General features: G+C 39.2%; 1 protein-coding gene across 2 annotated transcripts in view; it reads left to right on the forward strand.

Annotated features, from left to right (window-relative positions):
* Window positions 1-25,275, forward strand: part of ltbp4 (latent transforming growth factor beta binding protein 4) — a 105,109-nt gene that overhangs the window by 58,022 nt on the left and 21,812 nt on the right. The window contains exons 9-21 of one of the 2 annotated variants that reach the window (XM_066703940.1): window positions 1,855-1,923; window positions 6,431-6,553; window positions 8,536-8,700; window positions 8,926-9,102; window positions 9,525-9,656; window positions 15,358-15,486; window positions 16,205-16,330; window positions 16,566-16,685; window positions 17,620-17,739; window positions 19,275-19,394; window positions 20,298-20,417; window positions 20,805-20,924; window positions 24,326-24,445. In XM_066703940.1, the coding sequence (XP_066560037.1) occupies window positions 1,855-1,923; window positions 6,431-6,553; window positions 8,536-8,700; window positions 8,926-9,102; window positions 9,525-9,656; window positions 15,358-15,486; window positions 16,205-16,330; window positions 16,566-16,685; window positions 17,620-17,739; window positions 19,275-19,394; window positions 20,298-20,417; window positions 20,805-20,924; window positions 24,326-24,445 (1,641 nt within the window). The remainder of the gene's footprint in view (window positions 1-1,854; window positions 1,924-6,430; window positions 6,554-8,535; window positions 8,701-8,925; window positions 9,103-9,524; window positions 9,657-15,357; window positions 15,487-16,204; window positions 16,331-16,565; window positions 16,686-17,619; window positions 17,740-19,274; window positions 19,395-20,297; window positions 20,418-20,804; window positions 20,925-24,325; window positions 24,446-25,275) is intronic. The other variant, XM_066703941.1, reaches the window with a different exon arrangement.

A 25,275-nucleotide genomic window follows, 5' to 3' on the forward strand; every position in this document is an offset into this window, starting at 1 on the left:
GTGGGTCTGCAGCACTCCAAAATGTTTTGTTTATTTCATGCTAGGCCATTTTATCCACCTTAATTCATATGTAGGACCTTCTTTAATTGCTGCTGTCTCTTTATAGTTGCAACCTAATCATTCTGCACGAAAATGATGCCAATATGTGACTGATACACTGCTAGAGAAGTGTCTCATGTGGAACTTCACTAAGAGGCCAAGGAAATACCACCTGCAGTTATATTTAAAACTCCATAACCGGCGGAGTAGCGTTAAAATCACTGCAGTTCCATTAATGTCATACAATAATATATCTTGTTGTTTTCTTTGTGTAAATGCTTTTAAAAAAACTGCATTACAATGTATTACTTTGCAAGAATTAAATGGAAAAGATTATTTTAATATGGACATTTTATTTTCATTAGCTATTTGTGACATACTATCTGGACTGCACTTTACTGTATAACTGTGTAATTAAATTAAGATTTTCTGCTTCATCTTTAAGTTGTCGACCATAATTCCTGGCTCCCCCAGACCAAAACATCACTGTCTAAAAGTTACTTGAGGTCGACTTGAGGCTTGATTTTTGCAGAGGAAGTATCATTTGCTGTCGCCATTATCTTTGGAAGTCTAACCCTGATCCCATTGTTTGTGAATGGTACTTCGGCACTAATCCAGCTCCCATATTCCGTCTTTAAACAATCACAGTCTTGATAGACTCTCTTCCCCAGTGCTCTGCTTGGAAATCATCCATGAATACAATCCAATCCAAAAAAAAAAAAAAAAATCATTATACTGACATAGAGCAAAGGAGCAAGCAAAGCTTTAGGTGGCACTGTAAATGAATGTGATTTAGTATATATTGCCAATAGCTGGATATAGTGTGTAGGTAGGTGCATCAATGTATTTGGAGACCCAGGGTCAGGTATTCGACTCAATTGAAATGGGGGTATACAAAAGTGACCTTTTCACACCTTCTCAATGTGACTCTTACTGCTCCGGCACAGAGAAGCTGTCAGAAAATAGGATTTTGACACACTAACCTACTCACCTACCTCTTTAGTCCAATATTAAGTCTGTTTTGTTTGAACATTGTTACAGACCAATGCTTCTGAAAGGCAATCCATTGGGCCCAATCACTAGAATAAACTCCAGCTCTCGTCAGAATTCAGACACTCCAATTGGTTTCTTTGAGCGTAGGTGCCTTTGTACAAGTGTGTGTGTGTGTGTGTGTGTGTGTGTGTGTGTTTGCTATTCATTTTAATGTTGTTCAGCTGTGCAATGTTTTTTTTTTCCTCTCATGTATTCGGCTTCCTCTGGGGGGGAATAAAAAGTCAACGGGTGATTTCTGATCCTTTTTCCTTCAAGTGCCCATGCGTCTGGCTATTTAGCAGAACAGTTTGATCTACCACCTGTAAAAGCCAGATTTAATTTGGTGACAGTCAAGTCACAGCAGGAGAGCTTTCCTTTCTCTCTCTCTTTGTGGTGCCCTTAAACCAAAGCTGTTAACTCTTTTACATTAAAAGAAAAATAACTTGGTGAGAGGATCTCGCATATTCTCAATTTTGTTCTGTTTTTTCTTTGAATTAAATAATACTTGAGATTAAGGCCTCATTATCTTTCGTAATTAAATAGACAGGTGCATTATACATTAAGCAGGGTACTTTAATGCCATACAATTAGAGTAGTTATTTGAGGTGAGTGACACTGTAGAGTATTTGAATTTATTATTGTTGTTTACTGTTTTTTTTTTTGTTTTTTTAACCATTGACTCAATGTGTTTAATAGATCATATCCTGTCTGTGGGAACTCCTGGAGCATCTCCATTTGAAATTAGCACAGAAACAATAACCAGACTTGTTGTATTGCTTATAGGAAATGGTGCCAATGGAGACAGGAGATGTCCAATGGGATTTCAAAGGATCAACGGGACCCAGTGTGTAGGTAAGTCACTTCTTCACTTCCACCTTGCTATGGTTAGTTTGATGGTTAGTAGGTTAGTTTGATCATCATCTACATCAGGGTCTGCTGGGTTTTGTTCCTGCCCAGCTCTTGGCTCCTAAATTTGTCTAATTAAACAATTAACTGGATTAATTCAACACTTCTCTCCAGACTCCAGACATTTTAAGGTATTGGCTTTAAAACATAAAATATGACAGGTTTAGATGAACCTACCTGAGTAAATAATGACATTAATTTAGTTATTGGGAGCTCTTGTTGGAACAAAACCCAGCAGACACTGGCCCCTCTGGACTGGAGTCTCACACCCCTGCTCTACATGAATACACAATCTCTAGATAAAAAAAAATCACAGCAGCAATCAATACTTGATGTTTCTAATAATGTTTTTGTTTGTTTTTATATTGACAACATTGGTGTTTGTGAAGTGTGTAAAATAACATTGTTGTTGTCTTTATTCTTTCCTCCCTTCATACTTGAGATTCTAGCTTCTGATAAACACTTGCCAGGTCTGATGATTGTGTCTGGTTTGGTGGTGATCTAAGTGAGAAATCAATATTAGGGCCATCTGGCAGCTTGTAGGGTCTCCTTTACAAACACTGTTTCGAAGTTCTTGGTTACATAATGGTTCAAGAAAATGAAAATAATGACAACCAACAAGCATTCAAGAAATTTCAGCTTTTCCTTTACTTATGGGATTTCAAGTATTTGTGTGGTAAAAGGAGCTAATTGCAAAGGACAGGTTATTCGAATGTGTAGTGCACACAAACACACACCCACCTCCTTTACAGTGGCTAATATATTTATACTGGAAGCAAGAATATGGGACCCAAGGAATGGAAGTGATATGTTTATCATGGACATTAGCAGTACAGTTACGGTGGACTTTTTTTCGAGCTCCCGGCAGTGTTTTGTGACCAACGCTTGTTTTTCCAGATTAATCCGTTGTGTTTTCATTAAACCTAATATGTTTTTGTTGAGCTGGACTCTTGAACAATCTGGCTTCAATTAGGCCAATATGTTTCACACAAACTGTTACACGGGCGAAGATGAGGAAGAAGGAAAAGAAAAAAACTGATTTCTTTTTTTTTTTTTTTTTTTTTTTTAACTAAACTGGAGAGTCGTTACAAGCCCTGTTCAGAACTGAAACAAGGAGAAACCCTTTGGGATTTTAGTAAGTGCTGTGGTTTGTGTTTACATCATTTGGTGCTTACCCCCTCACCCACCCCTTCCTTTTAAGCAGACCATGAGTGATATCATTTGGACCTTAGTGCTGAAGAGATATCTCATTGAGTTTGAATGTGTTACATCTGCATCTCTACATAAATACATTGCTTCACTAGGAAATTATTCTGCCCCCCCCACCCCCCAAAAAAGAAACTATCTACAGATAAACAAAGTTGGACTTTACAGGAACTGTAAGGCAAAAGAAAACAAATACGTAGAAAAAAAAACGTTATCTTAATTCACTTATGAACTAGGAATGGAATGCATCGCAATTTTTAAGTCTTAGAACCAGTAGAAACATGGCGGCGATCCCTGCTGGCCATGTGGAAACACTATTAATGCCAGGGATTAATCTTTAAACCCCTTTGAACATATGGGATATGACTCAAATCCAGAGATACCAATGGATCTTGATGACATTAACCCTCCTCATCTCTTTGTCTCTCTTTCCCTGAAACCACCAGATAAGAGGTTTAGGAATTGATATATTTTACTATCTACTCCATCACATTAACCTTCAGGGTTCCATTTTCTCTGAACCTACCTGTCTTTAAGCAGATTGTGAAGCAGCGTCTTACTTCTTATTAACCTGTTCAGAGTTAATTTAATTAGTTTTTTTTAATTTAAATTAGCCTGCTAATGTCAACATTTTCATTCATTGCTGTTGATTTAACTCATAGGAATTATTACTTGTACATTTGATTCAAGACTAAGACCTCACTCTCAAGCCTTGTAGGAAAGCAATACACCTCAGAATTCTTTTGTGTGTCAGTCTGGGTTCAACCCCAAATCAAACTTTCCAAGAGGGTCAGTTTGATTCACACCATCAATAACGGGGTGATCCAAATTCTCAAGATCTCATAAACTCTTGCACTTCAACAGGGACAGGAGTGTGTTCTTCGGTGGTAGAGTATTTATGGTCGTTAATATAAGCATGTTTGGGAGGAAGCCAGTGACCTGGAAGGCTTGCAACAAGTGAAATTAGTGCAGGAACAAGATGTGACAAACCCTCTCCCCATGCATAAGAATGCTATCAATTCTTAACACTGGTTATTAAACTGCAGACATATGTATTTCACTGTCTTGGGTTCAGTTACCTCATAAAATAGAAGATTGAATTGGAGGCTTGGCACTATCCTTTAATTCACATACAACATTTGCAGTTCACAGGCACAGTGACACATTTACACTGCTTCTCCTGTGCTGATCCAATAGAAAAAATGAATAAAAATAAGTCTCTTGTCTTCATGTCTCTTCCCATCAGGCACTTGAACTTTTTTTACCGACCTGATTTATCGGTTGATAAAAGGATGTGGTTGAGAGCTAAGCACTAAAAACTAGCAGAAGAAAAGTAGACATCCCATAATTATATAATAATACGAATAATTAATTCACACATGTGAGGACTACAGGTATCAAATGAAACCTTATGCTCTATGACAGTAGAGTGGAGGCCATGTAGGAGTAGCAGTAGATATTAATAATTATAATTATAATTATAGAATGTTGAAGATAATTGTATTCAAAGCAACGTATACAGACTAAGATGTGAACTTTGCAACATCATTTTCAATAAGAGCTCAGTATTATGTTTCAGACAGGGGCAGGCATTCAGTGACATTCAGGAACTTATAACAAAAAAATTGACAGAGGGGGCTTGAACCAAGGATATACAGATGACAAGCCTGAACCACCAACCCTCAGAGCAGTTCATTTTACGGGGGGGGGGGGGGGGGGGTTGTGGAAGCTGCTTTACTGATTTTGTTATATTGGTTACAGTGATTGTGGAGTAGTCCTACTAAGAAGTGAGGATCTTGTGTTTGTTTGTCCGTTTGTGAGACGGGGGTGGCAGTTGGGATACAATGCTAGAGGAAAAACAATGCACATAAGGTTTCCAGAAGAGGCGGTGGACATCTTTCCAGAACTGGGGAGTGCCAAAGTGGAGGAGTGCGTCTTCTTTAAACTCATAAGCTCATGAAGGCAGAACATTATTTGGGACTGAAAATATGCCCAGTGACCTGGAAGGAGTGGGGGGCGAATGAATGTATGGGAAAAAGTACCGTTAGTGACCTCTTGGAGAGCATAGCCTGTGAAAATTGACATATGAAAGAGATATATATTGGAAGGATTTTTTTTTTTTTATGGAATAATAAAGTTGATGAGTTAATGTAGCAGACACCAAGAGTGCTGTTGGGGGGGTTGTGTGCTGAGAGAATGGTATTGTTCATTATAGCACATCCTTCTCTGCATGGGGTGGAAAATAAAGACTTATTATTATTTCATTATTTTATTTTTTTGGCATTGTTAAATTTGTTGTTTGGGTGGGTAAAGAGTTGTGTTCAGTCATGAAGATGAGTAATAGGAAGGTTTGGGTTTGATGTGCAAGTAAAGGAAATGAATGGACTATTTCTTTGGTATGACGGTATGTTGTCATAAATAGCCCTAACAACTGCTAGAACCCCAAACCTAGCCAAGTCCACAATCAGAAGCTACAACCATTCAGCAGCTCTGTCTGTTTAAGAGTCCAAACACAACCTTCCCTGTGTGTGTGGGCGGAGTATGGGTGTATTAAAATGTTATGAAGTTGCCCTTCAAGCAGATCAGCTGGATATCAATAATGTCTTACACCTGAGTGGGATATCTGGAGCGGTGGTGCTATAACACACATGGCTTGAACTTGTGTCATGTTACTTGGCAGAGGTGTGATCTGAGCAAATGTTGGCACATGCACTATCTAAACAAACTGCTGGACTACAGGGGATTTATTTACAGTCTCGGGCATGACCATTCTTTTGTTTTATTTTGCTACTAGGATTTTAACTGTTAACCTGTTGGACAAATTATAAGAAGTCTTTACACCTGCCTGATCTTTGAATTCACCTTTGAGTTGAGTTACTTCTGTTCAGTTACAGTAATCATATAGTTATTTATTATATGGCTAAAGATGACATCTGAAGAGGCTGACGCGACACACCAAAGGTTGAGAACCCACTTTGCTTTTGATTCTGGAAGAGACACTAAGAGTTGGTTTTCACACAGATTAGCACTAATCCTGGACTGCCCAATGTTATTTTAGATAGAGCACTCCTAGACTAGTGTTAATTGAGGTCTGTGAAACCAGCCATAATAGTGTTGATCCCCTCTTATTTGTTTATTTTTGTCCGGTTGACCTCTTTGTTCCTCCTGCGCCAGGGTGGATAATCTGGGCTCAGGATTGTGTGGAAGATCAAGCTGAAGTGACGGAACTGTTTTCCCTCCTGTGTAGATATTGATGAGTGTTCGCAGCCTGGTTTCTGTGAGAACGGAGACTGTGTGAACACTCGTGGGAGCTACAGCTGTGTCTGCAAGCAGGGCTATATATTGGATGCGTCTCACGGAATCTGTATTTGTAAGTAAGGGCCTTTTTGTCCAAAAAGGCTGATATTACTCTTCCAAGGATCGTGAATAAGGCAAGAGAAAGCAGGACAGAACTTTTAGCAACTCCTTCCTCGTCAAATTACCTTTTTTCCTATAAACCTCTTGTGGCTGTTTTGACTGGAAAATCTGGAAATCCAGAATATAACAGACACACAAAAAAACACGCACCACCCTTACGATTTGAAAACTGTCTGAGACTGAGGAATAAAGAAAAAAAATCAAATCAGGTGCATTTTTTATAAATAAACAAACAAATGCATAAAAGTTCTGTCATGTTTTTCTGGTTACTTATTCAACTTGGTGTTTTAGGAAACTGTGCCTCATCCTTCCCTTGACTTGTTTTCTGCACTTCAAACCTGCAGTGGTTGTGATACCTCTGGATTTACTACATTTTTTTTGCCTGCTGCTTTATGCTTTACTGCAAAATCCCATGTTGCTGGCTGGACTTGAGCCTTCCTCTCTTTTCTTTTTTTTGCCTCTGTGGCAAATTGAGTGCTCTTCCCTCCTGATCCCTCTGGGGCTCAGACTTTGCTGTTTGTGCGAAAAGGCTGTTGCTCTGTTTCACACCTCCGGATATGGAATTATCAACTTTTACCACTGTATCCTCTGCTGATGGGCCTTTCGGTTCATTTATCGTCTGCTGAGATGAGTGCAAGTTAAATAATCAAACTCAACAAATTGTAATAACAGACATCCAAGGCTGAAATAACAAGTTCCCACTGTACACCATCCTTGAATGGCCTGCTTTGCATGAATGACCTTCCGCAAATGAAGTTATTTCATGTCCGTCGAATGCTGAAAACACTGTTTTAAGGTTTCTTGCTGTGCTGCAAACAGGTCACAAAAATCTGGAGAAGAAACCTAGTAAATGTTTTCCTTCCAATATCATCCCAAGTAATACACAGAGGATCAAACTCAAAGGCAAACAATTCGTAAGAGGACAACAGGTTACCATCTTCAAACACTTGATTTTGGGCCTAGTGTTTGAAGACTTCTTGGAAAAAGATGTCAGTCTAACGCTGAAAACACTGTTTTTCGGTCAGGCAGAGGAGATCATCTCTGAGAAGCAAGGTTGTTTAGTTACGGCCATTAATTTGTTTTTTCAGGATACCAGCTCTCTAATGAAAACATTAATTAACAGGTGAAAAGTAATTAACCTTTATGTCCTTGAGGAGGTCACACTTGCCCGGTATTATCTCCACAGATGTGAAGTTTGGGCCTTAGTTAGCGCCCTTTTGTCACACAACCCCCCTCCTCTTGCTTAACAAACTCACCTACTTTGGTAATGGCATGTGATACACAGACACTCAATTAGCTGATCAAACTCTAGCACAGGAAGCATATTGCTGCTTTTTTTATATAGCTCAGCTAAGCTGTTTTCCTCCAGTTTTATGACTATAAAGCTGATGTACATGTCTGGTAATTGAGTCTGCCACCTGTCCACCCAACTCAACCAAACAGTTTGCACACTTAATTAAAGAAACATTGACAGGCCCGATCAGGCAGGAAGTGTTTGTGGGTCTTGATAGTAGTGGGCTCTTGTTAATTGTATACCACATTTCCTGAAGACAAAAAAGTGCAAAGGTTGCTTCTTGAATTGTTCCCTGCATTGGCATCTATAAGACAACCTTGAGGGCTGTAGTTCTGCTTCATTCAAAATGTTTTTTTTTTTCTAATTTCGTCTTTTGTGCTGCAAACTGGTCACAAAAATGTGGAGAAAAAAAACAGTAAATGCTTTCCTTCCAATATCGTCCCAAGTAACACACAGAGGATCAAACTCAGTGGCAAACAATTCGTAAGATGACAACAGGTTACCATCTCTGGATTTTTGGCCTAGTGTTTGAACACTGTCTCCTAGGAGAAGAAAAGGAATTATCTTGGCCAAAGTCACTAGGGTTACGCAGTGGTGGGTTAACCAGTGTGTTTGTGGATGTGCTCTGTTTTGGTCCCCAGCCCAGAAGGTTATCTCTGAAGACAAGGGCCAGTGTTACCGGCTCCTGACATCAGGCTTCTGCTCCTTGCCCATCTTGAGGAACATCACAAAGCAGATCTGCTGCTGCAGCCGTGTGGGCAAAGCCTGGGGCAGGAGTTGTGAGAGATGCCCACACTTTGGCTCAGGTGAGATCAGAAGATGGGGAATTTGTTGGACCATGACCTAAGTTTTCAATATGGAATGGGTATGTTAGGCACAAACTCTCACTTTGGTTTTGTTCTTGCATTGGAGTCTTGAAGTGTGAAGTTCTGCTTCTAAACTATTGAATTATTAAATACAGAACCTTTTCCCTTAAACCCTAACTGACATTTATGGTTATGGCTGATCTCTGGAATACATATATTTTGCAGCGGGCTTTAAGGAGATCTGCCCAGCAGGGCCTGGCTACCACTACTCTCCCTCCACTGTGAAGATCAACCAGAGGGTGGTGGATCAAGCAAAGACGGGGCACGTACTGACACCCTGGGTCTCGGTTGAAAAGCATCCCACCAGCATCACTACTGTCCAACCAGCCAGGGCACAAACACGTGAGTTCTGCACAGAAAATAAGAAAAAAAAATAGATTAATTAGATCATTAGATCCTGGTTTTCCATTAGCCTTGCCTTTATTAGACATTTGGATTACAGATTGCAAAGGTATGCAAAACCAGAGAGTTACTTAAATTGAGGGTGCTATTTTTATACTGGCAGCTTTGAAATCGCTAATCAAACCAATCCCCATCTCCCTCTTCTGCCCACTGTACAGTATCCAACTAAAGGCAGTGCTTCACTACCATAGTAATAAAGATAAGCAATTTTGTCTGAAAGTAGTGGTAAGAATGCAATACATTGTAAAGGAAACAAGATACTAGGCAGTCTGACTTCCCTTCACAGTGTAGTCCATTTGTAAATGCAAATCCAGTGGGTATCGGAAGCAATGATCAGTAGCAAGGCTTTTGTGTATTTACAGCTCCCATCCCTGCTCGGACTGCCCCCACGAGAGATGACAGGCGCCAGCCAGTGACAACAATCCGACCAGTACGGCCCATCCCAGTGCCCCGGCCAGGTCTACTGAGCACAGATGATGATATTGCTACCACAGGTACTGGGTAAAACGGGGGAAATCAACATTTATCTCAAAAAGAGACTGTAGAAGAGGCTGAAAGTGATTGAATTGCACACCTGTTATTCCTGTTTGCTGTGTCTAAAATTCCAAAGTGAAATTAACTTTTCACAATAACACAATCTTGTGACACTGACCCCAAGCACAGATTAAAGTGTTCCCTTTTGCAAATTGTGTGTGTGTGTGTGTATGTGAGAGAGAGATAGAGAGAGCGAGAGAGACAGATAGAGAGAGAGAGATACCTAAAGCTAGCCTAGGAGGGAGACTGGAGCGGGCGATTCTGATATGGCGTTGGGTATGCCCCTGCAATAAATGTTTTGTTCTTTGCCTCAAGCTGGGCTGTGCTTCCCCCTGATTTTCTTTTCGGGAGCTTTTCTTTTTGTGAAAGGACTTAAGTGTTAGCTGTAGTGGGTTCAAAAGCAGGGAAGAAAGCTTCATTAGAAAGGCAGGAGTAGGAAGATAAATCTCTGGGGGCCAGGCTTTATCCTGCATGCACAAAGAGATCTGAGAACCTACTGTTGGTGGCAGGTTTTGCTTCAGATCAGTGCTTCTGCAGGATGGAATGGACCCCCCACTCTGACTCACTCTGTGACAATGTCAAAGTTACTCCCTGCAATTTTGTGTGTGGGGGGGGTGGGGGGGTTGTTGTGTATAGTGGCTACTGTAAATGTGAGAATGTAGGCTGTTTGAGATCAAAGTATTTTTTCATGCAATTCAGGTCAGAACAATGGTTTCAAGCGTCCTTTAAAGAATCACTCAAAAAACAGTGTCAGTGGGCAGAAATCTTTTATTTATGTATGTATTTAGTGTTGCTTTCCTTCATGGAAAAAATGGGGCAACAGAAGCAGTGTGATTATGTATGGATATATATATATATATATATGTATTCCATACCAATGTCACTGAGAATTGTAACATACAATTATACTCACTCTGCCTCTGTTGCCCCAGTTTTTCCATATATACACTCACCTAAAGGATTATTAGGAACACCTGTTCAATTTCTCATTAATGCAATTATCTAACCAACCAATCACATGGCAGTTGCTTCAATGCATTTAGGGGTGTGGTCCTGGTCAAGACAATCTCCTGAACTCCAACCTGAATGTCTGAATGGGAAAGAAAGGTGATTTAAGCAATTTTGAGCGTGGCATGGTTGTTGGTGCCAGACGGGCCGGTCTGAGTATTTCACAATCTGCTCAGTTACTGGGATTTTCACGCACAACCATTTCTAGGGTTTACAAAGAATGGTGTGAAAAGGGAAAAACATCCAGTATGCGGCAGTCCTGTGGGCGAAAATGCCTTGTTGATGCTAGAGGTCAGAGGAGAATGGGCCGACTGATTCAAGCTGATAGAAGAGCAACTTTGACTGAAATAAGCACTCGTTACAACCGAGGTATGCAGCAAAGCATTTGTGAAGCCACAACACGTACAACCTTGAGGCGGATGGGCTACAACAGCAGAAGACCCCACCGGGTACCACTCATCTCCACTACAAATAGGAAAAAGAGGCTACAATTTGCACAAGCTCACCAAAATTGGACAGTTGAAGACTGGAAAAATGTTGCCTGGTCTCATGAGTCTCGATTTCTGTTGAGACATTCAGATGGTAGAGTCAGAATTTGGCGTAAACAGAATGAGAACATGGATCCATCATGCCTTGTTACCACTGTGCAGGCTGGTGGTGGTGGTGTAATGGTGTGGGGGATGTTTTCTTGGCACACTTTAGGCCCCTTAGTGCCAATTGGGCATCGTTTAAATGCCACGGCCTACCTGAGCATTGTTTCTGACCATGTCCATCCCTTTATGACCACCATGTACCCATCCTCTGATGGCTACTTCCAGCAGGATAATGCACCATGTCACAAAGGTCGAATCATTTCAAATTGGTTTCTTGAACATGACAATGAGTTCACTGTATTAAACTGGCCCCCACAGTCACTAGATCTCAACCCAATAGAGCATCTTTGGGATGTGGTGGAACGGGAGCTTCGTGCCCTGGATGTGCATCCCACAAATCTCCATCAACTGCAAGATGCTATCCTATCAATATGGGCCAACATTTCTAAAGAATGCTTTCAGCACCTTGTTGAATCAATGCCACGTAGAATTAAGGCAGTTCTGAAGGCGAAAGGGGGTCAAACACAGTATTAGTATGGTGTTCCTAATAATCCTTTAGGTGAGTGTATATATAGTTATGTATTTGAGGTGACTGTTGGCTCTTCACACAGTAAACCTCTTCAGAAATGGCATAGTATTGAAGGACATACCTTGCACACAGCCCGGCCAACATTGTAAGGAGAGGACAACTTATTATCCATCTCTCTTTGTGTGTACTGGCTTTACAATGAAGTCTCAGGAGTCTAAAATCATTTCCCTGCAGAAACAGACATTCTGTCTGTCTAGTTGCTTCCTTCTTGCCTTGTACCTGGAAAACAAAATCCTGTGGAATCAAAGATTCCAATATTTTACTAGACAAATTCCAAGTGGAAATGAAAACAATCTCAAAAATATATATTTAAGAAATGTACACACTCATTGGAGATTTACACAGCACTCTGCTGCCCTTGCTGAGAAAAGGAAAATTCAAATAAATGATTTAAACTCTGTTTCATAACAGAGAACGAATATGAGAAAGATAAAGAAATGACTCAGAAAATAAGCAACTTTGATTTCTAAACCAAGTATGCCACCAAAAAGTTCTAACCTGTACCTATATTGACCCACTGAATCCAATTTTATCTGCACTGAAGTTGTTTCCAAGTGGAAAAGAAAATGGACAGCTTGGTGACACATGTGAAGCACAGGGGAGAGAGCTCTATTAGTTGTACGTCTCGTCTGGCTCAGCTATTCATGACCCAGTTAGCAACAGACATTTTGAAACGTATTATAAATCATTTGACCTCTCTGGCTGCCTTGAAATGAAACTTAATAAATTGGAGAATGATCTGGGTTAAGGCAGGATATGGAATACGTTTAAGGATCTTCTCTCATATAAACCAGGCTTAAGCAAGAGGTATTCACTTGCAGCTCTTTGGCTCCATCTCCTGTTGCCACCGGTGAGACTGTAATAATGTAAAACATCATAACCTCGTATTTACCTCTAGTAAAAGTTCTGAACTCAGTCTCTTGCAGGTTAAAGAGCATGTTGCCTTCTGCATAGTGGAGGAGACTGATTTTCCTCTCTGTCTCCCCAGCTGTGTTTTCATTAAATAAGTACATTCACAGTAGATAAGATCAAGCAAACCAGTTTGTCAATGAGACTTTGAACCCTGAATCTTTATTTATTTTAATGTTCTTTTGCTGCTTCTTTTTTTTTTTTTTTAAAGCAGACAGGAAGCATTCCTGCTTATATTACCTCATCTCTGTTATCCTGGTTCAATTGAAAAAGTGGCAAGCTTTTTCAAGACTTTCATACATACTAGTATAAATACTAGTTTCACTTCTTCATGCTTTGAAGTTGTATAACTAGCACTAGACAAATATTCAATTTTATCATCCATTTTTAGGGGATTTGTATTTGTTGTACACTACAGGTCAAATGTTCCAGAACATGCCCATTTTTCCAGCTTTTATTGAAATTTAAGTCCAGTGAATAACCTGAAATGGTACAAAGGTCTGCGCGTCTCATTCTCAAACACATCCAATTTACAGTTTCCATGTCCCCTGCCGTCATTCAGAGCCCGGGGGGTAAACATGCAGTCTGCTCTTGCGGGGGGGGTGTCTCATTCAGATGGTGAAAGATCACTCAGTTTCTATCAGATTTCCTAGCAAATAGGCCAGTATATATTATTTGATGTTCTATCAAACAGAGAAGTTCAGATCCAAAGATAAAATCGTTGTGTATTAGTACACTGTAAACAGAGTTTTCCATCTTGACATTTTGAGCTCTCTACGGGTGTGTGTTGCTTCTACCAAAACGTGGATGGTCTTGTTATGATCAGTAGACTGTCTGGTTCCAGAATATGTCATAATTGTCAATATTTTCTGAGATTTTGTATTCCTACTCAGACCAAGTATCCCCCCACCCCCCCATTTAAGCTTTCATGGGATACTAAACACACAACAGTGAAGAGTAAACATGGGATTAAAGAGATGCACACGGATTTGCTGCCTTTTTAAGGGTACCAGAGGGGTTTGTCAGCTTAAGTGGATACATTTTGTTAAACAAAAATGATTCTATGATTTCTTTTTTTATCTCCAATTGTTTATTTGTTCTATGCTTTAATATCAGAGTACAGTGAGACATTAAACTGCATACATTTCAATAAAAACTGGAACAATTGAGGTGTTCTAAAACTTTTGACCGGAAGTGTATTTCAAAAATGTATTGCATTTCCAGACAATATTTCCAGTTGTTAGACTTAATGAATACAATGCAATTAACTATACTGCTAAGGGAAAAGCATTACTTTTGGCCATAGTTTTATAGTTGCTGAGCACACAATGCAAAAACATAAATACAAAGATCATTTTATGTGTGTGTGAGTGTGAGTGTGAGTGTGAGCACTTTAATCAAAATATCTGTCAAAAGAAGGAGCTGTGCTGGGTGATTTTTATTGTATGTAAAATGCAGTTTTAATTCCTAAATTAATTAATCATTTAATGAATACATTTTTGCTTTTATAATGAAGCCCTTGATAAAAAAAAAATACTTGAGATGAATTGTAAATCTGTGAGGGTGAGGCTCTTGTCAAACCACTTCTGTTTTGCCCCTGAATGGGTAGTTTTACTAAGAGTAGGACTGCTGTTAAACCAAAAATGAACCCTTGTGCCAAGCTATGAGCAGATCAACAGGATATTATCAAGCATGTTGCTCTCTCAACCCATCAACTTGTGTGCTTTTGTTTTCCACCTGAGTCTGCTGTTGTTTTTAAATCACCTTTTGATTTTTTTAAAATATATTTTTATATTTTTTAACCAGTGATTTTAATCCATAATCCATTCACCTGTAAGGTGTGGCATATCAAGAAGCTGATTAAACAGCATGTTCATCACACAGGTGCACCTTGTGCTGGGGTCAATAAAAGGCCACTCTAAAATGTGCAGTTTTTTCACACAACACAGTGCCACAGAGTCTCACGTTTTGAGGGATCGTGCAATTGGCAAGCTGACTGCAGGAATGTCCACCAGGGCTGTTACCAGAGAAGTTAAGAATAAAAATCTACCATAAACTGCCTCCAACATGGTTTTAGAGAATTTGGCAGTATGTCCAACCGGCCTCACAACCACAGACCACATGTAATGATGCCAGCCCAGGACCTCCACATCCAGCTTCTTCACCTGCAGGATCGTCTGAGACCAGCCACCCAGACAGCTGATGAAACTGGGTTTGCACAACTGAAGAATCTCTGCTCATCTCCGTGCTTATCGTCATCACCAAGGTCTTGACCAGACTGCAGCTCTGGTGGATATTTCTGTGGTCAGCAGCCTAATTGCACACTGCCTAAAAACTTGAGACTTAAATCTATAGATATAGATAGATCTATAGATAGGGCCTAATTAATGTATTTAAATGGACAAATCTCCTTATACGAACTATAACTCAGCAATATATTTGACATGTGTGTTTATATTTTTGTAAATATGTAAATAAATATATTTATTTTATTATTTTTTCTCGACTGGTATGTGTTTTGCTGTGCTGCAAGCAGGGTTATCTGTGTTTCCTTGTGCCCAGAACTCCAAGTGTGTCAGGTCAGCCCTCTGATCTGTGGCCAAGGACGCTGCATAGATCTGCGTGGAGGGGGCTACACGTGCCTCTGTAATCAAGGGTACAAGCTGAATGCCGAGCAGACACGATGCCAAGGTAAGGGTATACACTATAAGGTAATAGATAAAAAGGCTGTGCTGCTTGTCACCTTTCATTCTTAAGTTATGGTTTCTCCAGTCATTTAATTTCACTTTTATGAGCATCCTCATTGTAATTCAGCAGAGGTATCTATCCAGGATATCAGTATTATATTGTTGAATCCTACACGCTGTACACATAGTCACTCGAGGAAAGGTCATTCACAAAGTTACCATACTTTAGTCATTTTAGTAGCTATTTCCTTCATCTCAAAATGAAATTTCAATGCACTAAAGACATAAGTTACGTGTTTGCAACTTTCATTCTGTTCCAGTACTTCAATCTAATTGATGCATTTATCTTATATCAAATTAAAGAATAAATTGTGGCCTTTCCTTTTATAAAAGGTTACTCAGATGACCGAGTAAAAAAAACAAAATGCGAACATATGCAAATGAGTCCTGTACACTCTGACAAATGGCCGATTGCACGGTTCTGGCTAGGAAGACCCTACATACACAAGTAAGATGTCATTTGAAAGCTCCTTGTCTTTAATTTCAAACAAGCGATGATCGTGTCTACATAAAAATACAGTTTATAGCTCAAAATAATGGGTTGAAGTTTAAAGAGTTAAATAATTTTGGATTACTTGAATCAAAGAACTTCACTGCATTGGATTGGTAGTATCAAGGTTACTTCCAGCATGTAGTTGACTCTTAAATTACTGTGTTTTCAGATGTGGACGAGTGTCAGCAGAGTCCATCACCCTGCAGTGGAGGCCGCTGTGAGAACATAGAGGGGACGTTCAGGTGTAATTGCCCCGTGGGGTACAGACTGGGACCACAAGGCAAGAGTTGCACAGGTAAACCATGCCCCATTGGGCCAACCCCACAGCTCAAATGACATTCTATCTTTGGTCTTTTGTTCATGGACTGAAAATAAATCCTTTAGTCCTCAAATTAAGGTCATTTTCTACAATAGCTGTTGACTCTAAAGGTGTGTTTTAATGTGTGTGTGTGTGATTGTATGTTGCTGTTAATCTTTACTCCAGTGCATAGTTCACCCTAACACATGTTGCTGTTGTCCATTTTTTCCAGACATCAATGAGTGTGAGAACCCTGGCCACTGTCCTGGTCAGGAATGTGTTAACTCCAGAGGCTCGTACAGGTGTGTCCCGTGTAGGAGTGGCTACAGACTGCAAAATGGCAGGTGTTCAGGTAATGTTTTCCTTTGTGGCTCTTCTTCATACACCCTTGTTCACTAAGGATGCCAAATATAGCTTGATTACTGGTCTACTATTACTATAATAATCTTTTTGGACTCTCTTACAATATTATTAATAATACTTAAGAAAACAATGTACTTATTATAAATATATAGTAGACTCAATTATCCACGTGCAGTCTGATTTGCGGATTAACCATGCACTTTTGACATAAATTAATAACTCAAGAATTGTGCAAACATGTTTCATTGAGTGTGCTTTTGTATGGACTTTTATAATAAAATGAGATCAATACATTCTTTACTACAAATTCTTGTTTTGTTCATTAACAAACTCAAATTTCTTAACTTAATCCTTTCTACTCATACACATTATATAGATGTCAGCATCTATGATAGTAAAGTTATAATATCTCAGTGTAAGAACAACAGAAATATTTGATCGATGTGTTTGCCTGTGTCATTAGACGAGAATTAACTACCCGAGGAGCCAATTCCGAGTTGTTTTCTTAACTACATTATTATAAGTTTTTATAATATTTGTAAGTCATGGAATATCGACAAGATTTACATGTATTTTTTTTTTATAAATGAAGCTTTGCATTGTGAGACTAAAGGATTAATTTTGGATCCGCCAAAATTTGATATTTTTAGATTATCCGCGATTTTGGATTATCTACGACTGTCCTCCCCATTATTAGTACTGATAATCGAGTCTACTCTGTTTTTCCCTTCATTAAAAACGCTTATCAAGAAATCTGCAACAAAACTAAAACAAAAGCACAAACGCACACACCAAATGTCTCCTTTTACTCGTATCCAGCCCTTAATTAATTGAGGATTACTTGAAGAACCCCATCTGTCATTCATCTTTACTCCAGTGAATCTTCTACCATAAAACACGTTGTTGTTGTCAATTTATTCCAGACATCAATGAGTGTGAGAACCCTGTCCACTGTCCTGGTCAGGAATGTGTTAACTCTGATGGCTCCTACAGGTGTGTCCCATGTAGGAGTGGCTACAGACTGCAAAATGGCAGGTGTTCAGGTAATTCAGGTTCAGGTTTTCCTTTTTTTTCTTCATACAACCTGGTTCACTAATCACCAGGAAACAAAATGCAGTTTGATTACTGATCCAGTATTATGAAAATATTTTTGGTAGTAAGAACCCTCTGATCCAATTTTATTATGAATACTTAAGAACATATTATGCATATGATAAATATACTCTGTATTTCCTTTAACTCAAAATCTAAATCAGGAATTCCCCAGGAAAACTAAAAAACAAAAGAGAAAGTAAGAAAACACACACACACATTCTCCCTTTAACTCATTCGGCCATTGAATAATTGAGGATTACTTGAAGAAGCCCATCTGTCATTAAAATGTACTCAAAATGGTCCTCAATTTGCTAAGACTTGATTCAGTCTTCAAAATCATTAAGGTCATCGACCACATCAAACCAGAGGAGCTTTTCCAGATCAGCAGGGACACACGCACCCGGGAACACAAATGGAAATTGGGCTTCAAGGCATTCAAGACAGAAAACAGGAGACACTTCTTCACACAGAGAGTTGTCTCAATCTGGAACAAACTCCCCAGCAATGTGGTAGAAGCTGAACATTTGGGAACATAGACTGGATATTATCCTTGGATCACTCAGTTATTAATGGACACCAAACGAGCACGATGGGTCAAATGGCCTCCTCTCATTTGTAAACTTTCTTTTGATCTTCTTATGAAAAAGGCTGGATGGTGGTGGAAGGAAAAAAAAGTGAAGTGCTGGAGGTGGAGGTGAGCAACTGGATAATTTCCATGCAGCCAAATGTCTGCAGATGTCCCAAAAAATGATCCAAAATAAACCCAAAGAAATTATCTTGGTATTGTCACAAAATGACAACAATGTTGCCGGCAATTTTAAAGCTAGTTGTGCTTGGCTAGAAAAGTTTATGAAGTGAAACGGCTTTTCTATCCGATTGCCGCACTACTGTGGCACAGAAAGATGCGCAACACTTCATAGAGAAAATTGCTTCTTTTGTAATGTATGCTAACAAAGAACGCAAAGAAAGGAAGATCGCAGACTCCAGCATCATCGCGATGGAAGAAATGGCTGTGTGGTTTGATATGGTTGGTGCCAGAACTGTGGACTTTCGGAGATACAGAAGCATACCATTGAGGAGTACTGGGCACGAAGAAAGCAACCTGACAAAAGTGGACAGGATGAAACTCAAGTCCTTCACCGTGTTCAAAGGAGCAATCAGGGATTTAAATTCAATGCAGAATGTTAGTACTGCGATTGTTGCTACATCTGTGAATGCGTGGATGAATGACAATTTGACAGCTGACTGGCTGAAGAGGGTAATGGGGCAATTCTCTTTCACTCCCCGTCTCTTAGTTTGGGACTCATATCGTTGCCGTATCAGCACTGCAATTAAAGAGGAACTCAAGCAGGGATACAAAGTGCACACTGATGTGATTCCTTAGATAATTAAGGATTACTTGAAGAACCCCATCTGTCATTCATCTTTACTACAGTGAATCTTCAGAGCCCTAACACGTATTGCTGTTGTCCATTTTTTCCAGACATCAATGAGTGTGAGAACCCTGGCCACTGTCCTGGTCAAGAATGTGTTAACTCTGATGGCTCGTACAGGTGTGTCCCGTGTAGGAGTGGCTACAGACTGCAAAATGGCAGGTGTTCAGGTAATGTTTTCCTTTGCGGGTCTTCTTCATACACCCTGGTTCACTAATCGCCAGGATACAAAATGCAGTACCGATCCAGCATTATAAACATATTTTTGGATAGTAAGAACCGTCTTACAATATTATTATGAATACTTAAGAAAACAATGTATATATTATAAATATACAATAGACTCACGATTATCCACGTGCGGGTTATACAATTTGCAGATTAACCGTGCACCTGAGATTTTGATGTAAATGGATTCAAGGATTCAAGGATTTTGCAAACATGTTTAAGCGAGTGTGTTTTTGTATGGACTTTTATAATTAAACGAGATACATTCTTTACTACTAATTATTGTTTTGTTCATTAACAAACTCAATTTTCATAACTTAATCCATTCTACTCATACATATTGTATAATTGTAGGCATCTATGCAAGTAAAGTTAGAATATCTTGGTGTAAGAACATCAGAAATGTTTGATCGATGTGTTTGCCAGTGTCATCAAATGAGAAGCAACTACCCGAGGAGTCAATTCCAAGTTGTTTTCTTAACTACATTATTACATTTCTTTATAATATTTGTAAGTCATGGAATATCAACAAGATTTATATGTATTTTTTTTTATAAATGAAGCTTTGCATTGTGAGACTAAAGGATTAATTTTGGATCTGCCAAAATTTGATATTTTTAGATTATCCGCAATTTTGGATTATCCGTTACTGTCCTCCCCATCATTAGTGCTGATAATTGAGAGTCTATTGTACACAAACACAAACACACACATCAAATGTCTCCTTTTACTCGTATCCAGCCCTTAATTAATTGAGGATTACCTGAAGAACCGCATCTGTCATTCATCTTTACGCCAGTGAATCTTCTACCCTAAAACACGTTGTTGTTGTCAATTTATTCCAGACATCAATGAGTGTGAGAACCCTGTCCACTGTCCTGGTCAGGAATGTGTTAACTCTGATGGCTCCTACAGGTGTGTCCCGTGTAGGAGTGGCTACAGATTGCAAAATGGCAGGTGTTCAGGTAATTTTTCCTTTGTAGGTCTTCATACACCCTGGTTCACTAATCGCCAGAATACAAAATACAGTTTGATTACAGATCCAGTATTATAAATATGTTTTTTGGATAATGAGAACCCTCTGATCCAATTTTATTATGAATACCTAAGAAAATATTGTGCATATAATAAATATACTCTATATTTCCTTTACCTCAAAAACTAAATCAGGATTTCTCCAGGAAAACTAAAAAACAAAGGAGCAAGTAAGAAAACACACACACAACTTCTCCTTTTTTCCTCATCTGGCTATTGAATAATTGAGGATTACTTGAAGAAGCGCATCTGTCATTAAAATGTACTCTAGTGCATCTTCTAACCTAAGACATGTTGCTGTTGTCCATTTTTTCCAGACATCAATGAGTGTGACAACCCTGGCCACTGTCCTGGTCAGGAATGTGTTAACTCCGATGGCTCATACAGGTGTGTCCCGTGTAGGAGTGGCTACAGACTGCAAAATGGCAGGTGTTCAGGTAATGTTTTCCTTTGCGGGTCTTCTTCATACACCCTGGTTCACTAATCGCCAGGATACAAAATGCAGTTTGATTGTCGATCCAGTATTATAAACATATTTTTGGATAGTAAGAACCGTCTTACAATATTACTATGAATACTTAAGAAAACAATGTACATATTATAAATATACATTAGACTCTCGATTATCCATGTGCGGTTTATCAGATTTGCGCATCAACCATGCACCTGAGATTCTAACATAAACGAATACCGTAAAATATTTGGTACTCGCCGGGTCTCAAATAGCAGCTGGTCTCCAATAGTCGCCAGGTTGATTCGCGTAATCATGTAAACAAAAGCCGGTCTCTAATAAACGCAGTTATGTGTCTAAGCATTGCCATGGTAATGTATCATGTAGTGCAGTCAGCTATATGTTCATACTGTATTTACCTCAGTTTACATAATGGCGCCAAAAAAAGCATACAATCTCAAATTTAAATTTGATTGAAGTGATTAAATATGCTGAGAATAATTCTGGAGAAGCAGCTGCAAGACATTATGGCATTGATCCCCAAAGATTGAGAGAATGGAAGGGGCAGAAAAAATAAATTTTGAACTTAGCAGAGAGACGGCAAATACATGGCTTACAGAAAATGATGGGGATGAATACAAGTTGAAAGGATACACACAGTTTAGGAGGGACAGGCAAATTTGAAGAGGTGGTGGGGTAGCATTATACAGCTCTGGAAAAAATTAAGAGACCACTTAACATTATGGTTAACTTTGAGGCATTCTGTTAAAAAACAAGGACCAAGTCTAAAACAATGGTCTACAATTTTAGAAAAGCAAACCTTGAAGGTATGAGGTGGCACTTAGAAGAGGTACACTGGATACAGATTCAGCTGAAAATGGATGATTATATTTTGTATAATTTGTACCAAAACTTAGCAAATTGAGGACCAAAAAACATTGGCCAAAATGGTTTAATAAAAGTATGCAAAAAATATCAAGAGAAAGAAAATGTATAGCGCATACAAAAGGGAAAGAGACAAAACAAAATTAAACTGCAACGAGATCCTAAGAAATGGATCAGGAAAGCAAAGAGGGAAATAAAAAGAATCATAGCTCTTGGAGCTAAAACTAATGGAAAGAGCTTTTTAAATACTACAACAGCAAGAGGTCAATAAAGGAGGAAGTGAAACAGCTAAAGGTCAAAAATGGAGGTATCTTGGAAAACGAACAAGATGTGGCAAATGTTCTAAATTAGTATTTCACAGAGGTTTTTACAAAAGAAAAAATAGATAACATGCCACAGGTTAACAATCAGTCCAGGCAAATCCTAAGAGAGATCAGGATAAATGAGGAGGAGGTACTAAAGGGACTAGCAGAATTAAAAACAAACAAATCACCTGGGCCAGATGGTATATTTCCAACAGTACTTAAAGAAATGAGTGAAATCATTTATAGGCCGCTAACTCAAATATTCCAAATAACACTTAGAACAGGGGATGAGCCAACTGACTGGAAGACAGCAAATGTCATACCAATCCACAAGAAAGGTGCCAAAACTGAGCCGGGAAATTACATTACATTACATTACTTGTCATTTAGCTGACGCTCTTATCCAGGGTAAGTTACATTTGTACCCATTTATACAGCTGGGCATTTTACTGGAGCAATCTAAGTGAAGTACCTTGCTCAAGGGTACAACAGCACTGCCCCACCAGGGAGTTGAACCCACAAGCTTCCAGTTATGAGTCCAGAGCCCTAACCACTACTCCACAGTGCTGCCCAGACCAATTACAGAACAATCAGTCTTACTGGCAGATGAAATTCAATGTGGAGAAGTGCAAGGTATTACATGCAGGTAACAGAAATGTCCACTATAATTACACTATGGGAGGAATAGAACTAGATGAAGTAACGCATGAGAAAGACCTAGAATTCTATGTGGACTCCTCACTTTCTCCATCCAAACAGTGTGGGGAAGCAATAAAAAAGGCAAACAATATTGTCAAAAGTGTAGAATTGAGAACAAGGGCAGTGATGTTCAGACTGTACAATGCACTAGTTAGAGCTCATCTGGATACTGTGTACAGTTCTGGGCTCCACACTTCAAGAAAGATATCGCTGCTCTAGAGGCAGTTCAGAGGAGAGCAACCAGACTTATTCCAGGTCTGAAGGGAATGTCCTACTGAGAGACTGAGGGAACTGAACCTTTTCACCCTGGAACAGAGGAGACTACGTGGGGACTTGATTCAGTCTTCAAAATCATGAAGGTCATCGACTACATCAAACCAGAGGAGCTTTTCCAGATCAGCAGGGACACACGCACCCGGGGACACAAATGGAAATTGGGCTTCAAGGCATTCAAGACAGAAAACAGGAGACACTTCTTCACACAGAGAGTTGTCTCAATCTGGAACAAACTCCCCAGCAATGTGGTAGAAGCTGAAAATTTGGGAACATAGACTGGATATTATCCTTGGATCACTCAGTTATTAATGGACACCAAACGAGCACGATGGGTCAAATGGCCTCCTCTCGTTTGTAAACTTTCTTTTGATCTTCTTATGAAAAAGGCTGGATGGTGGTGGAAGGAAAAAAAAGTGAAGTGCTGGAGGTGGAGGTGAGCAACTGGATAATTTCAATGCAGCCAAATGTCTGCAGGTGTCCCAAAAAATGATCCAAAATAAACCCAAAGAAATTATCTTGGTATTGTCACAAAATGACAACAATGTTGCCGGCAATTTTAAAGCTAGTTGTGCTTGGCTAGAAAAGTTTATGAAGTGAAACGGCTTTTCTATCCGATTGCCGCACTACTGTGGCACAGAAAGATGCGCAACACTTCATAGAGAAAATTGCTTCTTTTGTAATGTATGCTAACAAAGAACGCAAAGAAAGGAAGATCGCAGACTCCAGCATCATCGCGATGGAAGAAATGGCTGTGTGGTTTGATATGGTTGGTGCCAGAACTGTGGACTTTCGGGGATACAGAAGCATACCATTGAGGAGTACTGGGCACGAAGAAAGCAACCTGACAAAAGTGGACAGGATGAAACTCAAGTCCTTCACCGTGTTCAAAGGAACAATCAGGGATTTAAATTCAATGCAGAATGTTAGTACTGCGATTGTTGCTACATCTGTGAATGCGTGGATGAATGACAATTTGACAGCTGACTGGCTGAAGAGGGTAATGGGGCAATTCTCTTTCACTCCCCGTCTCTTAGTTTGGGACTCATATCGTTGCCGTATCAGCACTGCAATTAAAGAGGAACTCAAGCAGGGATACAAAGTGCACACTGATGTGATTCCTTAGATAATTAAGGATTACTTGAAGAACCCCATCTGTCATTCATCTTTACTACAGTGAATCTTCAGAGCCCTAACACGTATTGTTGTTGTCCATTTTTTCCAGACATCAATGAGTGTGAGAACCCTGGCCACTGTCCTGGTCAAGAATGTGTTAACTCTGATGGCTCGTACAGGTGTGTCCCGTGTAGGAGTGGCTACAGACTGCAAAATGGCAGGTGTTCAGGTAATGTTTTCCTTTGCGGGTCTTCTTCATACACCCTGGTTCACTAATCGCCAGGATACAAAATGCAGTACCGATCCAGCATTATAAACATATTTTTGGATAGTAAGAACCGTCTTACAATATTATTATGAATACTTAAGAAAACAATGTATATATTATAAATATACAATAGACTCACGATTATCCACGTGCGGGTTATACAATTTGCAGATTAACCGTGCACCTGAGATTTTGATGTAAATGGATTCAAGGATTCAAGGATTTTGCAAACATGTTTAAGCGAGTGTATTTTTGTATGGACTTTTATAATTAAACGAGATACATTCTTTACTACTAATTATTGTTTTGTTCATTAACAAACTCAATTTTCATAACTTAATCCATTCTACTCATACATATTGTATAATTGTGGGCATCTATGCAAGTAAAGTTAGAATATCTTGGTGTAAGAACATCAGAAATGTTTGATCGATGTGTTTGCCAGTGTCATCAAATGAGAAGCAACTACCCGAGGAGTCAATTCCAAGTTGTTTTCTTAACTACATTATTACATTTCTTTATAATATTTGTAAGTCATGGAATATCAACAAGATTTATATGTATTTTTTTTTTTATAAATGAAGCTTTGCATTGTGAGACTAAAGGATTAATTTTGGATCTGCCAAAATTTGATATTTTTAGATTATGCGCAATTTTGGATTATCCGTTACTGTCCTCCCCATCATTAGTGCTGATAATTGAGAGTCTATTGTACACAAACACAAACACACACATCAAATGTCTCCTTTTACTCGTATCCAGCCCTTAATTAATTGAGGATTACCTGAAGA

Source organism: Amia ocellicauda, chromosome 5 (assembly GCF_036373705.1).
Source record: "Amia ocellicauda isolate fAmiCal2 chromosome 5, fAmiCal2.hap1, whole genome shotgun sequence".
NCBI lineage: Eukaryota > Metazoa > Chordata > Actinopteri > Amiiformes > Amiidae > Amia > Amia ocellicauda.